The 20745-nt window shown below is 48.0% G+C and overlaps 1 protein-coding gene across 4 annotated transcripts in view; it reads left to right on the top strand.

Moving 5' to 3' along the window:
• Nucleotides 1–10841, top strand: part of DAAM1 (dishevelled associated activator of morphogenesis 1) — a 75811-nt gene extending 64970 nt beyond the window's left edge. For 3 of the 4 annotated variants that reach the window (XM_014311863.2, XM_031066151.1, XM_031066153.1), the window contains 7 exons: nt 636–724; nt 979–1147; nt 1863–1970; nt 4879–4939; nt 5566–5697; nt 7222–7392; nt 7963–8172. In XM_014311863.2, the coding sequence (XP_014167338.1) occupies nt 636–724; nt 979–1147; nt 1863–1970; nt 4879–4939; nt 5566–5697; nt 7222–7392; nt 7963–8172 (940 nt within the window). Of the gene's footprint in view, nt 1–635; nt 725–978; nt 1148–1862; nt 1971–4878; nt 4940–5565; nt 5698–7221; nt 7393–7962 lie in introns of all 4 variants that reach the window. The other variant, XM_031066152.1, reaches the window with a different exon arrangement.
• The last annotated feature ends 9904 nt before the right edge of the window (nt 10842–20745 follow it).

Genomic DNA, 20745 nt, shown 5'->3' with positions numbered 1-20745 from the left:
AACTGAGTGTGATGTCTTTGTCACCTCTGATTAGTACAACAGTGCAGCTCATGGCTCTGTGTGTGAGCGTGTCTCCCGTGGGTCCCTGGTCCTGGTGACTCAAACCAGACTGCCACGTGCATACAAGTGAGATCTTGGTTAGCATAAACACCACTGACACGAGCAGAGCCATCACTGACTTGCCCAGGAGAGGGCCTTTCCAGCCCAGTCCATCATTCTGATGACCAGGAGGTCCAGTTTCATTAGTTCTGGTCACAGGTGAGCCTCTCTCCAGCTGCAGCTCATCTCAAAGCCATAGGGAGCCCAGACCTCATCAGCACCTTTGCTTAGGAGTGGTTGTGAAAGAACTGTTTGTTCATACCAGTGGGGTGTAAAGATCCACTTGCTGAACCTGCTGAGTTAAGGGGATAGGCTTAAGCACGTACTCAAAAACCCACGGGGATCCACCCCAGGACAGCTGTAGCTTCAGTTGTCATTTTTTCCCATCCCAGCACAGTTTCAGGGAGAAGAGGGGTCATTATTTTTTAATCACCCTGGCTCAAGAGTGCTTTGTGAGCACAGCTGTGAGCAGTGGAGCAACAGAGCTCTGCCTGGAGCAAGCAAAGCTCAGCCTGCTCCTCCTCCTTGTTTTCCAGGATAAACCATTATCAGCAAAGGCTGCAGTCCCTCTACTTCAAGAAGAAGTTTGCAGAGAGAGTTGCAGAGGTCAAACCCAAAGTGGAAGGCAAGTGACAAAGACGTGCTTAGGGACTTTGTGCCAGCACAGGGATCACTCCCAGGAAGAGCATCCTCTGTGCCAGGATGAGCCTGGATGGAGCTGGCAGTGATGGGAAGGGAAGGGAAGGGAAGGGAAGGGAAGGGAAGGGAAGGGAAGGGAAGGGAAGGGAAGGGGTTGGTGGTCACTCCTTGGGGGTACTGAAGGGGTTGCTGGCGGGCTCCTGTGGCAGGGGGTAATGTCCCACCCGTCTCTGCTTTCAGCCATCCGTGCTGGCTCCAAGGCAGTGCTGCAGAGCAGCAGCCTCCAGCAGCTCCTGGAGGTGGTCCTGGCCTTTGGGAACTACATGAACAAGGGCCAGAGGGGCAATGCCTTTGGGTTTAAGATCTCCAGCCTCAACAAGATTGCAGACACCAAGTCCAGCATTGACAAGTGAGCAGCCCCTGCCCTTATCCTTGGTACCATCCATGTGCCCCAGGGGTGTTGGGGGGATGCAGGGGTCATTAGCATTACCTCTGGGACATGGGTAGGTGGGAGCAGTCCCCTCCTCCTGCTGCCCAATTTGGCACACCCAGTGGTGTGAGTGTGCATTATTTTGAGCAGGACAGCTTTCAAGGGAAGCCAAACTGCAGATCAGCACAGCAATTGATGGGGCCTTTCCTTCCTGGGCTGGCTAAACTGCAGCCAAGGCTGATTAGGATGATCATCTTTCAAGTGCTTTTTAACCCCTTTGAAGATGCCAAGAGCCAGAGAAAGGGTTCCCAGGGGCTTTTCTCCACAGGAACTCCCTCTGCCACTCTCCCATGCTGATGCAGCCATTGCCTGGTTTGCTTTACCCTGCTGAGCTCTGTTCACAGAGCAAGAGGAGCTGGGTCAGGTCTCAAACCTGCCTGGTCTCATCCATCAGTAAAGACAGTGGAGAACAAGAGCAGTGATGCTCAAGTCACCTCCCCTGGGTTCCTCCTGTAGAGAGCCCTTCCTTGCAGGGACCAGACCCATCCCATGTCCCCACACAGGAATCAAGCAGCATCCTTGCAGAAATCCTCAAATAGCTCATTACCAGGGTTAGGGTTTAACCAGGGGTTTTGGCTGAACAATGAGCCCCTCAAGATGCTGCCAGACTGACCTCTCTGCTCCTCTCTCCTAGGAACATCACCCTGCTGCACTATCTCATCACTGTCGTGGAAAAGAAATATCCCAAAGTGCTCCGCCTGCACGAGGAGCTGCGAGACATCCCACAGGCAGCCAAAGTCAAGTAAGCAGGGGTTGAGGTGGCACTTGGGCAGCCCTGGGAGCACCTCTCCCCTCATTTCAGCCTGCTTTGCCATGTCAGCTCACCCTCCTGGCCAGATCCTGGCTGCTGGGCTGGGTATCCCATGCCACAGCCACGCTGGCCCAGAGCAGCCCAGCACTCAGGAGCAAACATCACCTGGAAGCTTTAAATCCCAGCCCTTTGCAGTGAAGGCTCTAAACTTCTGAGCTTGGGGGAGGAGAGCTGCTTGGAGCAGCCGCTTCCTGTTGTTATCTCACCACAAAAGCATTTAATTAATTTCTAATGGTGCATTAAGTAATCTGGGAGGAAGCGGTTGCGGTGTGGCTGCAGATAAAGGGCAGCTGTTTATCCTCATGTGCCAGGGAGGCTCTGCCTGCAGCACAGGCAGGACCAGGCAGCTGTGGGAGGGGCTCACCTGCATCCAGATCCTGCCTGCCTCTTGTTCTGCCAGCATGGAGTTTCTGGGCTTTGCAACCAGATTTTTAACCCTGCCCAGTGAGCTGTTGGGAAGAGGCTGCCCCAGTTCAGCAGAGCCCTTAAGCACAGCCTGAGCCTTTAAGATCAGGAGGAATCTGCTGTTCTGTTGCTCTGCAAAGCCCTCAAGTATGTGCTGAAGTACCTCTGAAATCAGTGAGGCTCTGGTTTGGTTTTAAACTCCAGCTGGAGTTTATGGGCTTTGATGCTTCAGGGATGTGAGCAGCAAAGATCACAAATTTCTGCAGCCAGTTGTGTTAGCTGTGGACATGAAAAGGGGCTGAAACTGCACCTCTTTAGAGAGGATGCAGCTAGAACAGGTTACCCAGAGAAGTTGTGGATGTCTCCTCCCTAGAAGTGTTCCAGGCCAGCTTGGATGGGGCTTGGAGCAACCTGGGATAGTAGAAGGTGTCCCATGTGTCTTGGAAAGACAGGAGTCTGCTAAGGAAGGCAGGAGCTTCTCTTGAAATGGAGAATATAAACCTCCTCCACCTCTCTGAATTGCTATAAGTTTTAAATTAAGGGGCTCTCAGGCAAAAATATGGGAGCAGGAAATAACAGTTCTTTAATAGGGAAGAAACAAAATAAAAGGATAAAATAAACAATGCAGTACACTAGAACAGCACTGACAGAGTCAGAACCCAGCCTGACACCCTGTGGGTCAGGGTGTTGGCAGCAGTCCCATTGGAATTGTGGCTGCAGCCCTCCTGGAGTGTCAGGGATGGTTCTGTTGGAGCAGGGATCCTGTAGAGAAGGATGTATTCTTCCTCTGAAGGTCCAGTGGAAGAAGAGACAGCTGCTGTTAGAACAGGTTACCCAGAGAAGTCGTGGATGTCTCGTCCCTGGAACTGCTCTAGGCCAGCTTGGATGGGGCTTGGAGCAAGCTGGGATAGAGGAATGTGTCCCATGGCAGCAGGGTTGGAACTGGGTGGGCTTTGAGGTCCCTTCCAACCCAAACCATTCCATGATGCTATGAAATATACATGGAGTTTACAGTGGCTTGAAGGTCTTCCAAGCTTCAAAGGTCTCTTGAAGGGAAGATGTGACTAGGCAGAGCCAGGATCCTCATGTATAAAATGCAAAAATAATCATCATCCAGGGGTTGAGCACAGTGACAAGACAAATCTTGGCATGCAGGGAGGAGTGTTCTTCTGCCAGAGGGTGGCTGGGCACTGGAACAGGCTCTCCCAGGGCAGTGGTCACAGCTCCAGGCCTGACAGAGCTCCAGAAGGATTTGAACAATGCTCTCAGGCACAGGATGGGATTCTTGGGGCTGTCCTGGTGTTGGACTTGGAGATCTTTGTCAGTCCCTTCCAGCTCAGGCTATTCCATGGTTCTGTGGGTGTGTGGTGCTCAGTTTGTAGGCATCAGCTGAGGGCATGGCTGAGCAGGACATGCTCCATGCTGGTGCAGGCTCTGGCTTTCCCATGCTCCTGACCTGCAGCTGTTGCACAGACACACGTGTGGGAAAGAAAACGCCTGCACAGAGGGTTTCTTCACCCCCCTAAACTTTTATCATTTCTCTCTAAACTGGACACCATATGTAACATTTGGGTTTGGTCCAATCCAGAGCAAAACCAAAAAAGTTTCTAAAGCTCTGGAAAACCCTGAATTCCCCCCAGTCCTGCAGCTGTGAAGCAGAAATTGCTGCCTCTGTCAATCCCACCAGTAGTAATGAACTGCTGGAGCACAGAGCTCCCAAAACTGCATTTTCCCAGACTAAACCTGCCAGGAATGCTTGCCCCATGACCCAGCATCAGCATTTCTAGGGACCCCAGCCCTCGCACAGACACCCCTGGAAAGGCATCAAGCCTGTGGTCACTGAGGCTTTGTGAGAAAGCTTCCCCTAGCACAGTAGTGGTAGAAACCCATAAGCACTTGAATTTGAAGCTCATCAGGGGCTTGAGCCTTGTGTAAACAAAGGCAGTGCCAGACGTGGTGATTTATTTTGATTTCTCTATATTTGGGCTGTCTCCCTTTGTGAAAGGCTCGCTGCTCCTCTGAAGGATGCTTTGCCTGGTGTTCACCCAACCATGGTACCCTGAGTAACTCTCCTCTGTGCACTGGGACAATGATCCTATCTTGGACCTGGAGACAAATCCGTGCCCAGCAAGGCACTCTCCTGAGCCATCCTTTCACTTGGAGAGGGCTGGAGGCTGCTGAGCTTGCTAAACCTGGGCAGTCCCCTTGATTGAAAATACAGAAAAGTGCTTTGCTTTGAAACAAGCAGCTGCAGCCACTGTGAGATAGTCCCAGCTTAGAGGCTGTCAGCTGATTTGCTGCTTGAGACACGCTGATCTGCAAAAAGGAGGCAATGTGGGCAGGGTTGGGGTCTTTTCAGTGGGAAAACCACGGTCAGAGAGCTGTAGATTTTGCTGGGAAAAGCTGAAAATTAACATCTTGCTATTTCCAACAGCATGACTGAGCTGGAGAAAGAAATAAACACTCTGAGAAGTGGCCTGAGAGCAGTGGAGACTGTAAGTATTGTTTAAATCAAGTACAGTCCAACCTGGCTCTGAGCAGCACTGCATCCCTCCTTGGGGAGGCAGGCCAGGGAGCTCCCAGTGAAGCTGCTTTTATCTCACATCCTGGAGATGTGTTTGCCTTTCCTTCCTGCCCTGCACGTGTGCCTGTCCTCTCAGGGCTGTTCTGGCACTGAAGTTACCATGTGTGATTAGGCACACTCATGGTTTATGTCCAGTACATCAAGGGAGGCTGAGTAAGCCTAGTGATGATGCCCAAGGAGGACCTGTGATGTGCTGCTGAGGAGTCTCCCCTTGGCTGTAAAAGCACTGAGGGTTGGGGAGCACTTCTGCAGCACAGCTGGAGTGGTGATGAAATGGTGGAGGTATCCCAAAGGACTCCCTGTCTTGCTGGATTATCCTGCTTCCATAAGCTTTCCTGCAGGATTTGGCTTAAAAGCTTACTTCAGGCAGTGTAATCGAGGGTGTCATGCATGGCAGGGGGAGCAGCAGTGGTGGTGCCAGCAGAACCCCTGGCACTGATTCAGGCACACTCCCAGTGACCCTACCAGAGGCCAATGGTATTTGTGTCCCTCATCAGCCAGGGCCTGACCAGATTTACCTTTTTTTCCCCCCCAAAGGAGTTGGACTTCCAGAAGTCTCAGTTTCAGCAGGCAGGTGACAAGTTTGTGTCTGTGGTCAGCCAGTTCATCACACTGGCCAGCTTCAGCTTCTCGGACGTCGAAGATCTCCTGACGGAAGCAAAAGAGCTGGTAAGGCCACAAAGTCCTTGAGATCTGAGCAGCTTTTCAGCCTCACCTCCTTCTCCCTGGCTGTACCCAGCTGGCATTGTCCTTCTGACCCATGCTTGGGCATTACATGGACCTCCCTGAGGCCGTGGCTAACCCAGGCCACCCCTTTGGCCCTGCTGGTGGTAACCTGGCAGAGATGTCCTCTGCAGTGAGTTAGGAGTGGTGACAAATGCTCTGCAAAGTGTATCATCTTCTGCTGATGTGGCTGGGTCTGGAGGAGAAGGTCTGGTCGTGGTCCCCAGCATCTGTGGAAGTCCACTCTGAAGCAATTTTCCATGGTTCTTGGAAGGGATGGGCTATGTGGAGTGCTCCAGCTCTTTGCTTTTTAAACACGTGTCCAGAGTCAAGTTGTGTTCCTGTTTTCTCTTAGGAAAGCAGAAACATCCCTGTTTTATAAACTTTATATCACATGAGGAGAGCATTTTCAGCCTTCCCTCCCCCCCCAGAATCTCTAGTAACATGGCAGAGAATTGTAATATCTTCATTAAAATCAGCAAGATTAACCTCAATTATATTGACTTATATAGTGGCACTTCTCAGATTCCTCCCTGCATCTTGAAGTGTTAAGGCTCTTAAATAAACAAAGAAATAAAAATGCACTAAATGTCTTTTGAAGAGCCAGGGGCACCCCTGCAAATAAAACTAAATCATACAGGCAAGGCTTTAAAAATGTTCCTCTTGGTCTACCCTGCAATATCAAAGCAACTAATAAATCTGTTGGTGCTTTGATTTTGGTTTTTCTTTTCTTTTAAGCGTGCTTATCTCCAGAATGTGCCTTCACAGTTTTAACAAACTTGCTGTGCACAAAGAGTCTCCTTCAGACTGGAAGTGAGAACAAAGAGTGTCAGTCCCAAGGACAGCTTGGGGGCTGCTTGGGGACTGGGACATGTTGGCAGATTGTGGATGTCCTGTCCTGACCTCTGCTATGGCCTCATTCGACTCCCTCACATTAATGGTGTGCAAACAGCTCAAGAGGCAGGAAAACTCCCTTATTTCCCTGCCCAGGGCTGTGCCTGAGCCTGGGCAGAAATCTCTTTTAGAAGTTTCACCAACACATTTGGTTTCAATAGCAGAGCATGTGGCAATGATAAATAATACCCCAAAAATACTTCAAAGAAAAACTTAAAAGTGCAAGTTTCCCTTCCCCTGCCGTGTTTACTATTAGTTTTATGTCTTCAGTCCCACAATATTTTGCTTCCTTGTTTTTACTGCTGCTTAGTTAATAAAGTGGAGCTGGGGCAGGGGAGGCTCAGCAGAGCCAGAGGCAAGATGGGGAGAGGGGGCTTGATAGTGATCCAGGTCTTACAGGGCAACAGGTAACACATCAGGTGATTTATTTCAGCTTTAAATCAAGGCTTGATGAGGCAAAGCCCTGCTGTGTCCTGTGGCTGCTGGAAGTGTTTCACTCTGCTCCATCAGGTTGAAAGTTTCACCAGTCCAGTGGATTTATCCAAAACTGATGCACCCCTGTCTTCTCTCTTCCAGTTTTCCAAGGCTGTGAAGCACTTTGGAGAAGACACAGACAAAATGCAGCCTGACGAATTCTTTGGCATCTTTGACCAGTTCCTTCAAGCTGTGACCGAGGCCAAGCAGGAGAACGAGAACATGAGGAAGAGGAAGGAGGAGGAGGAGCGCCGGGCACGCATGGAGGCACAGGTGAGCACACACCAGCAAATCTGGCAGCACTCCAGGGCATCTGGGAGTGGCAGCTGTGTTATGGTGTCCCCATGGTGGCACAGGCAGCACTGAAGGCTGGGAAGGGAACTTCTGTGGTCTTAGACCCAATGGGTTTTCACTTTGGATTACTTGATTAATGACCTTGGGTTGGGGAGGTCGTGCAGCAGAGCTCGTGCTGTCTATCAGCTGCTGTGGCCTACAAGCAGCAGCCATGGGGCTGTGACCCTCAGGCCATGGGTTTTATCACAGAATCTCAGAATCATAGAATGGTTTGGGCTGGAAGTGACCTAGTTCTAGTTCCAATCCCCTCACTGTGAGCTTGGACACCTTCCACTAGACAAGGTTGCTCCAAGCCCTGTCCAACCTGGCCTTGGAGCAGGGATGTGGTCTATCAATAACCATGACCAGCTCTCATGTGCTAAGCACTGGGGGGGGAAACAGCCCTTGAGTTCCACGAGTTTGGGGATCACCGTGCATGTGCTGGGCACCCCCACAATGACCCATGTGAGACTGAGCTGCCTTCTTTGCCCCCTCCACCACGGCCTGCAGCTGAAGGAGCAGCGGGAGCGGGAGCGCAAGGCCAGGAAGGCCAAGGAGAGCGGGGAGGAGAGTGGTGAGTTCGATGATCTGGTGTCAGCCCTGCGCTCAGGAGAAGTCTTCGACAAGGACCTCACCAAGCTGAAGCGCAACCGCAAGCGCATCACCAACCAGCTGGCCGAGAGCGGCCGCGAGAGGCCCGTCACCAAGCTCAACTTCTGAGAAACAAACGGACAGCAAAGCCCAGCAAAAGACACGTGGGTCAGTCTTTCTGAAGTGGCTGTGGTTTTTGGGTTTCTTTTTTTTTTGTTGTTTCCATGACACTGCCTTGCAATTCCAAGCGGAACAGTGGCACGCTCTCTGTCCCCCGCGCGGGCGAGTGCGTGTGTGTAGATACTGTGTAAATAGTCGGGTCAGGGGTGTGGAGGGAGCTGTGTGGGCAGCTCAGTGCCAGCACCACCTCCTCCCCACTCCAAAAAGTAGTTCTCCCCATGCACAAGCACAATGCCGCGTCCGTGGAGCAAGAGAGGACCCAACCCCAAGCCGCCGGTTGTCCCCATGGTCCCAAAGCCGACGGGGAAGCTGCCTCCTGCTGCTCTCCTGCTCAGAACCCCCCCAGGGCCATTTGCAGGGGACGCCTTGCACACAAGCCGAGCGGTTTAAAGAAGAAAAGACAAAAAAAAAAAAGCAAAGTTGACTGAACGTTAATCCATTGTTTGTTTGTTTGTTTTCTCTCATTGTTGTGATTATTCTGAGAAACTCGCAATCCGTGCGTTCGCGCTTGTTCCCGAGCTCGGCGCCGCGTGTGCTCCCGGCGATGCTCTTCCCGTCATCCTTGGGAAATGCTCTTTTTCCTCCTGCTGCCACCTTGCTAAAGGGCAAACTTTACCCCAAAGTGCTTCTTGCTGTAACGCCACACTGATGTATTTATACTTTCGCAACGTTTTCTGGCCCAAGACAGTGGGAAAGGTTCGGTTCTCAGAGGAGACGAAGAGCATAAACTTTTGCGTTGTAACTTTTGTTCTTGCTTTCTGTTCAATGGGACAAACTGTATCCTCTGTCAAGGTGGGTCAGGACCAAAGGTCTCTGAAATACAAAGGGGTTGGGGTAAAACCCAGCAGCTTTCACCTGCCTTCTTTTCTTTTTTCTTTCTCGGACACACAGAAGCAGTGATGCCAAGAAACACTCGTCTCTTAGCCAGGTCCTTTTTTTGACTGGTTTGCTGTTCATTGTCATTGCAAATTTGTAAGCAGAACTACCTGTCAAATGTCAGTCCAAAAAAAAGAAAAAGACAAAAAAAAAAAAACAATAATAAAAGTAATTCAGAGCTCTCAGGGAGTAATAATTTAAGGGTTTAGAAAATTAAGAATTGGAGAATAAAAAATAACCACCATTAACATATTAACATTTCTATTCTTAAATTATGCTGAGTATATAGAGGACTGTTACTTTTTACTTTTATTTATTTGTGGTATGTTTTTTAAGAAAGCAAAACAAAACCTTTTTATACCACCAATACTTTTGTGATCTTTTTTTTTTTGTTTGTTTGTTCTTTTTCCTGTGGAGAGATGAGTTTGTCCCTGTTGCACTAGATATTAACACTATTTGAAACAAGGTCGGTTGTTTTTTTTTTTTTTTTTTTGTCAGATAATCGGTATTACTGGTGGGTATGGGATGTCAGTTAACTATATGTACTGTATAGCAAAAGTGCTGTTTAAACTAATTTGTATAAAAAAAAATATGGTTCTAAGCACCTGAAGGCCACAGGGTCTGTGTGCTGAGTGAAAGCTGTGAAATCTCTCTCGAAGCAGAGTTGTCAAGAGCTGTGGTTTTACCATTTTGTTCTTTTCTTCATTGCAACGTTTAACGCACTGTAGATTTAAAAAAAAGAAGTAAAAAAAAAGAGAAAAAAAAGAAAAAAAAAACTTTCTGAGTAGCATTTAAAGCAGTAATAAATAAAGCAGGTAAGTGCAAAAATAAGGTCCAGCACCTCATAGCCAAGCAGCTGCAAAACCTGCAGATTATGTTCAAAGGTGGAGTTAAGCACTTTGCTTTAAGAAGGAGGGGGAAATAAAGACAAAAGGTAATGATAATACTATTCCTTAACTAAAGTGCCTCTATTTATATTTTTTATTTATGGCTGAAAAAAAATGGGGCTGATACAATTGAGGGAATGGACTATGGGGGGAATTGAAAATATATAAAATAAGAAGGAAAAAAAAAAGGTTAAAAAGAAAAAGTTTGGCTTCTGATGGTTTAAGGAATGGTTGGTCACACGTGTTTAATTGGGCAGGTGGTGGGGTCAGAAAGGGCAATCTCCTCCCGGGGTCCCTGGGTGCCAGCACCCAGCCCGGCTCCTGCCTCTGCAACCCCAGTGCCACATCAGGACCTTTCCTGACAGATTTCCTCTTGCCCTTCCAAACCTCTTGGGTTGTTTTTATTTTTAAATTGTTTTACAACAGCCTGATTATCAGGCTGACTTTGCCATTTCTTTGCTTTCTTTCAAAAAAAAATAGAAAAAAAGAAAAAAATATTATATCTCTATAAATAAATACAAAGGCTGTGTGCAGGTAATTCCATGTGCCATTGTCGAAAACTACTTTTAGATTGGTGCTGGTGTAAGTAGCCACTCTTTTCTCTTGGGTGTGTATTTTAAAGATGATTTTTTTTTTTAATAATGCCAAAAACAAAACAACAAAAAAAAATCCATAATGATTTGTAAACAAAAGTTTATGTCTTGGACCTTATTAGCTTTGTAGTGACTAAGGTAGTCTGTTAGGTGCAAGGATGTTAGTAGTTCTAGCTAGTGGGAAATGCTGTGTAATGTTATGAGACTGTACATTTTCTAAGATGGCAATATGCAATAAAGCAAAACGATTTCGGTGAGTGTACACGGCAGAGCCTGAGTTATTTTTTAGGGGAAAATAAATGGGATAACTAGGAATTGAGGCAGGTGTTGAAAAAGAGGCTCTCTGAGGGTTGCTCTTTTTTGGGTGTGTTTGCAGGCATTTCTGGGGTCAGGTGATAACCCCTTCACCCTTGCCCTGAGTGCTGGGTTTTAGGAGATTTGGGTTTTTCCACCCTGCTGGGTTTAAGGCAGTTGGGTTTTTCCACCCTCCAGGATTGCAGCATCCTCATTGTCACCCACACGTGGGTTCTGAAATGCCTCCCAGTTGGTGAACCCATTCAGTTCTCCTCGTTTTGTTGTTGCTGATGCATGTTCCCACCTTGGTGGGAATTTTTTGAGAAGCCCACCGGGGCTTTTCCAGGATCCTGCATTGAGGCAGCAGCCAGTTTTGTATCATGGGATTGGATCGTGTCCCTTTTTCCAGGAGAAGTGCTGGCTGGGCTGGCCACTGTGCCTCTGGCTAGCCTGTCTAGGGATGTTTCCTTGGCAGTAGCCCAAACCCCTCCTGGCTTATTCCTGCTCACCTTTTCCTTTCCCACACACCTTTCCATCCAGGCTGTGTTACTTTCTTTTTCCAGCATTCTTTGAGTGAATTTTGCAGCACTCAGAGACACCCCCAGACCCCACTGCCTGTTCCAGCAGGAGCATCTGCTCTGACCCATGGGCTTCCCATTTTGGATTGGGGCTGGCAGGAGGAGCACAGATTCCGTCACCACCCCTGGCAGTCGTGGGCTGGTGATGCCATGGGAAAGCAGCCCAGGGCTGGGTGGTGATAGGACCCAAATAAAACAGGAATAGCTTCAACTTCTCTTCTCATCATAAATCCCCAGGGCTGGTTGGGGTTTGTCCATAAATAGATGGGAACAAGCTGGCCAAACCCCACAAACCAATGAGGACCTGAAATTCTAGTTTGTGGCAGATTGCAGGTTTCCTGGGCCACGCCATTGTGTGACACAGGGGGCAGGGTGGCTGTGAGCAAGGTCAGGACACAGCTTTTTATTCAACCAAGATACTCGATGGGAAAAAAATATCCTAGTAACTTTCAAGCTTCCTTCCTTGTGCAGGGCTGGCACTGCTGGACTGCCACAGGACAGGCACAAGTCTGATGAGGAGCAACTGGGAGAGCTGGGGGGGCTCAGCCTGGAGAAAAGGAGGCTCAGGAGGGACCTTCTCACTCTCTACAACTCCCTGAAAGGAGGGTGGAGCTGGTGGAAGTTATCTCTTCTCCCAGGTAATAAACAACAGGACAAGAGAAAGACTCAAGTTATGCCAAGGCAGGTTTAGATTGGATATTAGAGAAAAGTTCTTTGTCGAAAGAGTTACCAAACATTGGAACAGGCTGCTCAGGGCAGTGGTGGAGTCACCATCCCTGGAGGTATCTAAAAGCCATGTAGATATTGCACCTGGGGACATGGTTAATGGTGAGACTGGCAGTGTGGGGGGAATGGTTGGATTCAATGATCTTTGAAATCTTTTCCAATCTAAACGATTCTGTGATTCCAAACAATTCTATGATTCTCAACTCCCATAAAAGCTGGTTATTTCATCGGCCTGTGCTTTGGGTGAAAACATTCTCTGAGCTTTGCTTCTGAGGGAGACAGCAGACACCAAGAGGACACAAAGGTGATGGATGCAGGAGGGAGGAGATGAGCCCCATCTCCACTCCATCTCCTGCAGCAAATCCTGCAGACATCTCTCCTGTGAGCTCTGTCCCTGGCATTGTTCAGGGTCCTCCAACAGATGCATGTGCAACGGAGAGTTCTCTGTTTGAATCAGGAGTGCTCTGACCTGAAACCTCTGAGCATTTTGTGTCATTTTTAGCCTTAAACCAGGCATGCTGAGAGTGTGCAGGTAAGCCAGGGAGAAATCCCGTGCTGCCGGGCCCCACCGGAGCCTCAGCAAAGGCAAAGTGCCATCTGCTGGCTCTTTCCACCTTCAGCATTTTAGAGCTGCAAAGTACAACATAAATTCTGCTTCTTGTTTTCCTCTGCGATCTCTACTGTGGTCTGAAAAGTTCTCATGCTACATTTTCTATGGAAATTTCCCCCAGCATGGTTGAGGAGGGCTAATTTTAATTCCCTCCATTGTAATTCGAGTCAAATAGGTGAAGGTCACAGCCTGTGGCTTCTCTGTGACTTTTGGCAATGCCCAACCTTCAGGTGGATGCTCAGGGTGTGCATGTGCAGGCACCAAAAATGCACGTGTGTGTAAGATAAAGTAACTCTGAACAGTTTCATGGATCATCTGCACTTACTTTCATGGCTTTTGAAATGACCACAGAATGCCCCACTGCACTACAGTGTCCCCAGGGCTCGCCCCAGTGCCAGGGCTTGTGCTGGGAACCTGTTCCTGTTCCTACCCAGCTTTCTGCCGGGGTACCAGTCATTGTTTTCTCTGGGTCTGGATTGAAGGCACTTGAGACAGTAATTCATGCTTGGACTCAGGTGTTTATTATTTCTTATCAGTAGAACAGTCTCACTACTGTGAGTTCAGCAGCTTTTCATTACAAGGCACAAAATGGCCAACAATCTCTTGTTACAAGGCCTTTTAAGAATAAACTATCCAATTAAGAACTGACACCTGGATTATTTCCCCTTTTAACCCAATAACTGATCCCCAAGAGCCTGCAATGTGGACTTTTCTGACCAATTACAAAATGCCACCCAAACCCATGGAGAAGACGGAAGAAGAAGCATGAAGAAGAAACCCAGGACAACACCCTGTGCCCTCCATCTTGCTTCCATCCACTACATACTAAAAATCCCAAACCCCAAATTTCTCACCAAGTGATGCACCTACACTCCTCTCTATAATCTACTTCACACTTTTGTGGATTCTAGTTTATCTTGAAGTCTGGGAAACTTTCTCCACAAATGAGGGTCAAAGTCAGTGCTCCCCTGGGAGTCAGGGCACCCCAGAGCAGACAGAGAAATATTCCCAGTGCCCTGGGTTTCCACATTTTGTATGCACTCTGCTGTCACACTGCAAAGAACTTGAAATTAAGCTGGAGTTTCCCAGTTCTCAGAGCAATTCTGTGAAGGTAATTCATTGAAATTGCCATTTTCCCATTCCTTTCTTTACTGGCCCATATTCCAGTATTTGCTCATGTGCTCTCAGCTCAGGGGTGGCTCTGCAGGAGGGGCAGGACGAACCCACTTTGGTTTTGGGGAACAGCAAGCAGAGCTGCTCTAAACCAGGATTATCCTGAGCACCAGCACAGCAAGTCTGGAGGACACAGCTTTGTTCCTGCTGCCCAACCCATGCCTTTGGCCAGCCAGGACACTGGGCTGGGACAGTGCCCCTGCCTTCACCTGGGCTGTGGGTGCTGAGGGTGCCAGCAGCTTTTCCATCTGCTTGAATTTGTGCTGTGTACTTTGACATGGCTTTACTTTGCCAGGCTCTGTGCAGAGCATCCCCTGGGCTCAAGGAAAAGTAAGAAAGTCCCAGTTTTGTGCTTTGTCCAGCTCCTGATCATTGCCTAAAACCCTTTTTGCTGTGAAATCAGTGAGAAGCACTCAGGCAAGGCCTGGTTTCTATGGCAAATCTTTCCAATTTCATAGCAGGAGGCGATCACCATTTGAGTTACATTTTCTGTAAAGACTGCACAATGCAGATGCTGTATTCAGAACTTGACATGACCTCAGGGATGCTATATTACCAAATGTTCTGTAAAATGCACCAGACTGAGCACAGAAGCCACAGGCACAGATCAGGCACAAGTGCTGCAGCACATTAGATTCCACTGGCAAAAATAAGTGACCTGGTTACTCAGAGCATATTTCATCCCTGATGCTGAGATCAGTTCAGAGTATGTTGCTAAATCAGGTAAGCAAATTACATTTATGGCGTCGTGAGGGAATTGCTGGGAGGGCAAGATGAATTTCAGAGAAAATTTATTTTGCTGGTTTTGTCCACATCTGCCCTGAGGGTAGATGAGCCTGGAGGAGTGTGTTAATTAGTAGGGCCCATCCAGAGGGGTTTTGAAGCACCAGCATCCTCCCAGCTGCTCTCTGATGGGAGTGGGGAGGGCTGGGCTGATGTTTTCCATAATCTCACATAGGAGCCAGCCTGGTGTCCATGTGCAGCCCCAGCATGGGGACAATTGTCACCTGCTCTGAGTGTAAATCCCTCAGTGAATCCCTCTGGCCAAGCCCCAAGCACTACCCAAAGTGTTTAAGAGCTGCTGGCAGAAGCAGGAGGAGATATCCCTGCTGCCTTCAGCCAGATTTCCTCTGGCCCCTGGGAGAAACACGGATGTCCCTCCAGATGTGGAAGGCTGATCAGCACTATTTCCTCTCCCCATCTCCATCCCAGGAACTGAGGAATATAATTTTCCCAAGTGATTTCTCCAAAGTCATCAGGGCTGCATCTTTTATTTTATGGTGGCAAGGAGGTGTCCCCATGTCTGAAGGGAAAGCAAATGTGTGGAGCTCTGTGGTTTGCAAGCACTTTAACTCTTCAGTGCACACAGTAATAGGCCTCTGAGGAAAGGCACAATCCTCTGGTCTAAACAAACCTTTTTAAAAAAACTTTGTTACCTTTATGATTACTTTTTGATGTTCCCTTAGCTTCTGAACTGCCTGTGCAAGAGATAAGATTAAAAATAAAGAATAGTGGATGTATAAAATTAAGGATCCCAAGTACTCAGAAATTTCTCCCTGGTTGGTTTTGTGGGCTTCTGGCAGTGCTTGCCTCTGTGCAAACAGCTGAACCTGGAGGAGCTCAGTGCCAGCAGTCAAGAAATAACACAAATAACAAGCAGTTCCTCTCAGGGTGAATTTACTTCCTCTGCTGAATCACAGCTGGATCCTACTCATCTCTTATGATCACCAATGAGCCTGTGGGCACATTGGTGTGCTCTGCCACCCAGTACAAACAGCCCCAGCACACAGCCCTCCTTGTTAAATTTCCTTCTGTCACAGCCCCCTGGGGTCTTCATGGCTGAGCTCATCCATAGCTCCCCAGACAGATTAGTGCAGGTCTCAGTGCTGTGCCCTGGGGTTTCTGCTACTTTGATTTCCCCTGTGACTCATCCATTTCATGCCACTCAGAGAGATTCACAGTCTGTCTCTCCCCACATCACTTTTCCTCCTGCTTTTTGCAGCAGTGATTTCCTAGGAAAAAAAAACCCTAGAAATGCTGAGCTGCTGCCCAAGCACTTTGGCTGTGCTGAGTGTGGATGCTTCAGTACCCAGGTAGTGGCCTGCCAGCAGCATGGCACTGAAAACCCATCACTCCTCTGCAAATTGGGAGCAGCAGGAGGGCTGGCCATGCTCTGGGAGGGAGGGTTGGCTTTGTCCTCCCACATTCAGCCCCAGTGAAGCCACTGGGACTCACCCCAGGATCAATAAGACTGGATCTTATTGTGGGTTATTCCTCCTGGAGGACTTGAGACCTTTGCTTTCTAGCACTTACTTTGTGACTCTGTAATGCTTTGCAAGCAGATCTAGATGTGCAGCCATTTATTATTAATAATCAGAGTCATCATGTGAAAATACAAAAGCATCCAGAGCGCAGCTGTGCTGCTGAGCAAAGCATGCTGCCAGCACTGGGACTGATCCCACCAGCCCTCCAGGCTGCAGCTTTGCAGCTCTGGCCTGCATGCACAAAATGCCACTTTTCTGATGTGCTTTCCAAATTATTCATTCCAGCCTGTACAACAAACTTACCAAAGAGCAGCACATGCTGAATCTGTATTTTAAATTAGGTTTTGGTGAGGTGCTCTTTGGGCATCAGTCACAACCCCTACCCTGAGTGCTCGTATTTGGGATGCAGCAGTTCTGAGGGTTGATCTCATTAGCACAAAGGCTTTTCTCAGGATCACTGCTGGGACAGCTCTGCTGGCTGCTGAGGTCTCTGCTGGCATCTGCTGGATACAGGAATCAACACCAGTGCTGAAAGAGAGGCAGCAATGGGGTATTTCATACTCCGGAGCTCTCCCCGTTCTGGTGATTGATGGCAGCTATTACAGCCCATCTGGCTGTCACTTGTAAATATTGCTAATTGGACTGCTAATTGTTCACAGCTCCTAAGCTATGCACACAGCATTTGCTTTGAACAGAAGCTTCATCCGCACATTAGGAAGGGAGTGGAAAATAACTACTTGAATGAATCTGATGATTAAACCAGCAGGAAAACTACCACTGCATGCAGTTGGAGGAGTACATTCTGAAATGCTTGTCATTCATCAAGACTTAATGTTTTCCTTCTAAGATATGATGCATTAGTTCAGTCAGTGGCATGTTATCATTGCCAAATAGTAAGGTACTCTTAAACTGAGGGTTTAAATATTCTGGAAAGTCAACAAGAGACTGAAGAGCCCAAAGACTAATTTTTAATTTGCCTTTGACTGCAGTTGTCTCCAGTATCCAGGGCTGAACTGGCCTTCAAATCACTTGAACTCCTCTTTCTCCTATGCTGAATATCCTGCACTGAAAAATCCGTGTGATTTTTGGTTTGCTAAAATATGTCCCCAATATCCTTGAGCAAATAAGATTTGTGTAATTTGCTTTGTCCAGCCTCATCTCAAGGGAGGAAAAAGGAAAGAAGCTGGAGGGTTGGAGCCTCAGAGCCAGTGTTGAAGTGTCTAAAACATCAGTGTCTTCCTGCCTTCAGAGAGAGGGGATCTCTAAGTGGGGTGACACCAGCATGGGCACGTGGGAGATGTGGGGTGATGTCCCACAGTGGCTTGGCCAGAATCCACCTGCTGCAATGTTTTCTCACCCAAGAACAAGCAGCTGCAACCACAAAGGGCAGAGTTTTCAGAGCTGGAGTAAAACAGTGGCTTAATCCACTGCTTTCTTTCTCCCAGATGAACACATGGAGCCCCATGGTGAGGTGCAGGGACAGAATTTCTCACCCACTCTGGTGCTGGGTGAGAAGCAGCAACCTTCAGCAAAGCTGAGACACAGCAGCATTTCAAGGACTGTTTTGGCAGGCAACCTGCAGCCCTTGGTTTGGTTTAGTTAAGACTATTTGCTTGTATTTTTTAAAATGCACTATTAAAAATGTGGCTGTAGAGACCTATGTACCTGACTTGTTCAACAGTGCTGTGATGTGAGCAGTGGCTGAGGGAGTGTTTAGCCAGGAGAAAAGGAGGTTTGGAAGGAACTTCTCTACAATCACCTGAAGGGAGGTTGTAGCCAGGTGGGGTTGGTCTCTTCTCCCAGGTAAATATAACAGGACCAGATGAAAATGCCTCAAGTTGCAGCAGAAGAGGTTTAAATTGCATATTAGGGAAAATATCTTCACAGAAAATGTTGCCAAACACCAGTACAGGCTGCCCAGGGAAGTGGTAAAGTCACAATCCCTGGAGGCATTTAAAAGACACGTAGGTGTGGCACTTAGGGACATGGGTTAGTGGTAGATTTGGCAGTGCAGGGACTTGATGACCTAAGCAGCCTTTTTCAACTGAAATGATTCTATGATTCTGTGATTATGAGGAGCACAGGCCAGGCACAGCTTTGAAACACAAGCTGCCTCTCTACTGAAGCTGCAGCAGGTTCATGTCAGAAAGGATCAGGTCAAGAATCTCCCCTTGCTACAGCCCAAGTTAGTTTTTCACAGAAATGTGCCAATTTGTGATGCCTCCAAGCCCACAGCCAGCTGCCCTCCTTCAATTCCTCACATGCAAGACTAACATGCACCAGCCTGAGCTTGTTAAAAATAGGTTGAATTTTGTGTTACAGAAGCTTCACTACCATTTTCCTAGAAAGCTGAGTTTCTTCCACTCCCAGTGCAGCTCCTTCAGTCCTGACATCCCCAACGCCTCCCTGGCCATACCTGACTGCCACAGAGGAGCTTCCCTGGCCTGTGGTACATCAAATCAGTAGAGAAGGAAACCAGATGAAAAAAGAGGGAATCAGTGGTTGTTCAGTGCCTGAGTCAGCTGGGGTGGTAGGGCAGAAGGGACAGGGAAGGTGGCCAGAGCCAGGCACTGAGGGCAGCAGCAGCACCCCTTCCAGGGGATTTCATGCATGATCAATTATCCCCCACCAATCTCCTTGTTACCACCACCTGCAGCTACCCAGGTGAGAGTTCAATGCAATCCCATCATTCACAACCACCTCTTTCCATTTACACTTAGCCAGGCATTGCTGTGCCAGGAATTCCTCTCCTGCCCTTCCAACAAGCCACTCGTGTCAAGCAGCTCTTGTGGAGAGCTGTGGGCTTTCTGCACAGCTTCTTTCTGAAACACAGCAAGGAAACACTGCAAAATCCAGTAGCTGCAGGGCAAATTAGCAGTGCTGAGTAGTCAAGGGTCAGATTTTCCCTCATGGGCTTCAGGAGCATCAGAGAAGAAAGTGACAGTAATGCTTACAGCATGGAAACCAGCTGCATTAAAATTTCACAAACAATCAGGTCTCTCTGCTATCATTCATCTGGCAATTTTTTACAGGAGTTCCCTTCCCAAGGCTGGCCTGAGAAGCTGAGACACTTTCATTTCCTGCATAAAAGACAATTTATTTCTTCACTTACAAAATAATGACAGAGTGGTTCACTTGCGTCACAAACAGCTGAAAAATCCAGTAAAACCAAAACACTGTATTTTTAAAGCCTGTACAAGGAAAAATACTGTCTCACACTAAACTCTGGCAAAGACAAACAAAGGCCAAATCTTAATTTCAGATTCAAAATACTAATTTAAGGCTTTGGGCCCTTGAACAAAAATATTACACTGATAAATTTGTTCAAATTTAAGCAGTGCAATCACATTTCCATGGCGTTATTTTCCTTTTTTTTTTCAACAGCAAACAGCTGGTTTTTAAATATTGTATTCCAGTGGATTGCTGCCATCAATAGAACAATATCTGTTCTGTGCATACACACATTTTCACATGCTGCAGAGCACACAGAGAACACGTGGTATTGCTTTGCCTCTCCTTTCAGACACTTCTCTCACGCAGCTCCTCTAATTATGGTAAAACCCTTGGAGATGAGAGACACTCTGGATGAGCTCAAAAAGAAAACATACATCTTGTGCACACCACAGTTTACACCCACACCCTTTTCAGTCTGTCTGAGGAACTCATGTTTCTCATATTCATAGTATTTTAAGTTGACCGCACCTGCAAAAAAAAGAGAAAAGGCTGCTGAAATTCTGACACTTGAGGTATTACCTTCCTTTCCTTCCCTCCTAGTATCATACATCTTCCCTTTCACAATTACTTTTCTTATTATGCTTCAGAGTTTAAATTAAAAAAAAAAAACAAACATATAAATAGATAACTTTTTCAGCCTGTCCTACAGTCTGTGACTTTATGACTGTTGGCACTTCCACATATAACGCATAAAAGCAACATTGTCCTGCCATGATGCTGTTTTTCACAGTGTGACGTTTTCAGAGTGGCTTGCAGCTGCCAGTGCTCAGCTTTCAGTTGCTTTTTTGGCACTTAACAAACAGCTCCCAGTCATTCAGTCAGTTTGGTGCGTCAGCCCCGGAGCTTCACAGTGGCACTTTCTGCAGGTCTGGAACAAACTCTGTCCTGTTCTCGAAGCTCTTGCCTTGGCTGGGCTCTGTGGCTGTCACCGATGCCTCCATCAGGCCTGCTGAAAAGGAAGGGGGATTTCCCTTCCCTGCGGAGCTCTTGCTGCTCACAGATGGGGTCACCAACGCAGAGCTCACACAGTGGAGAAGAAACACAGTCCCACCACAGATTCTTGGTAATCCGGTGCAAAGGGCTCCAAGCAGCAGGATTTCCATCAGGGGCCAGATGCCTCCATGCCAGCCCCACATCCCTTCAGAGGCTGGTGTCGATGGCGCCTGCTCTGGCCTTCAGGGTGGCCTCAGAGACAGTGTCCGGCTGTCCATCCCGGCAGAAGAGCACAGCGGGAGTCTTGCAGGCCCACATGGCCACCCCTGCCCCGCTGGCCGGGGCGGGCGGGGG

The sequence above is a fragment of the Geospiza fortis genome, unplaced genomic scaffold (genome assembly GCF_000277835.1).
Source record: "Geospiza fortis unplaced genomic scaffold, GeoFor_1.0 scaffold23, whole genome shotgun sequence".
NCBI classification, from domain to species: Eukaryota; Metazoa; Chordata; class Aves; order Passeriformes; family Thraupidae; genus Geospiza; species Geospiza fortis.
The sequence above is the reverse complement of the archived record's forward strand: the minus strand, read 5'-3'. Positions and strand labels throughout refer to the sequence as shown.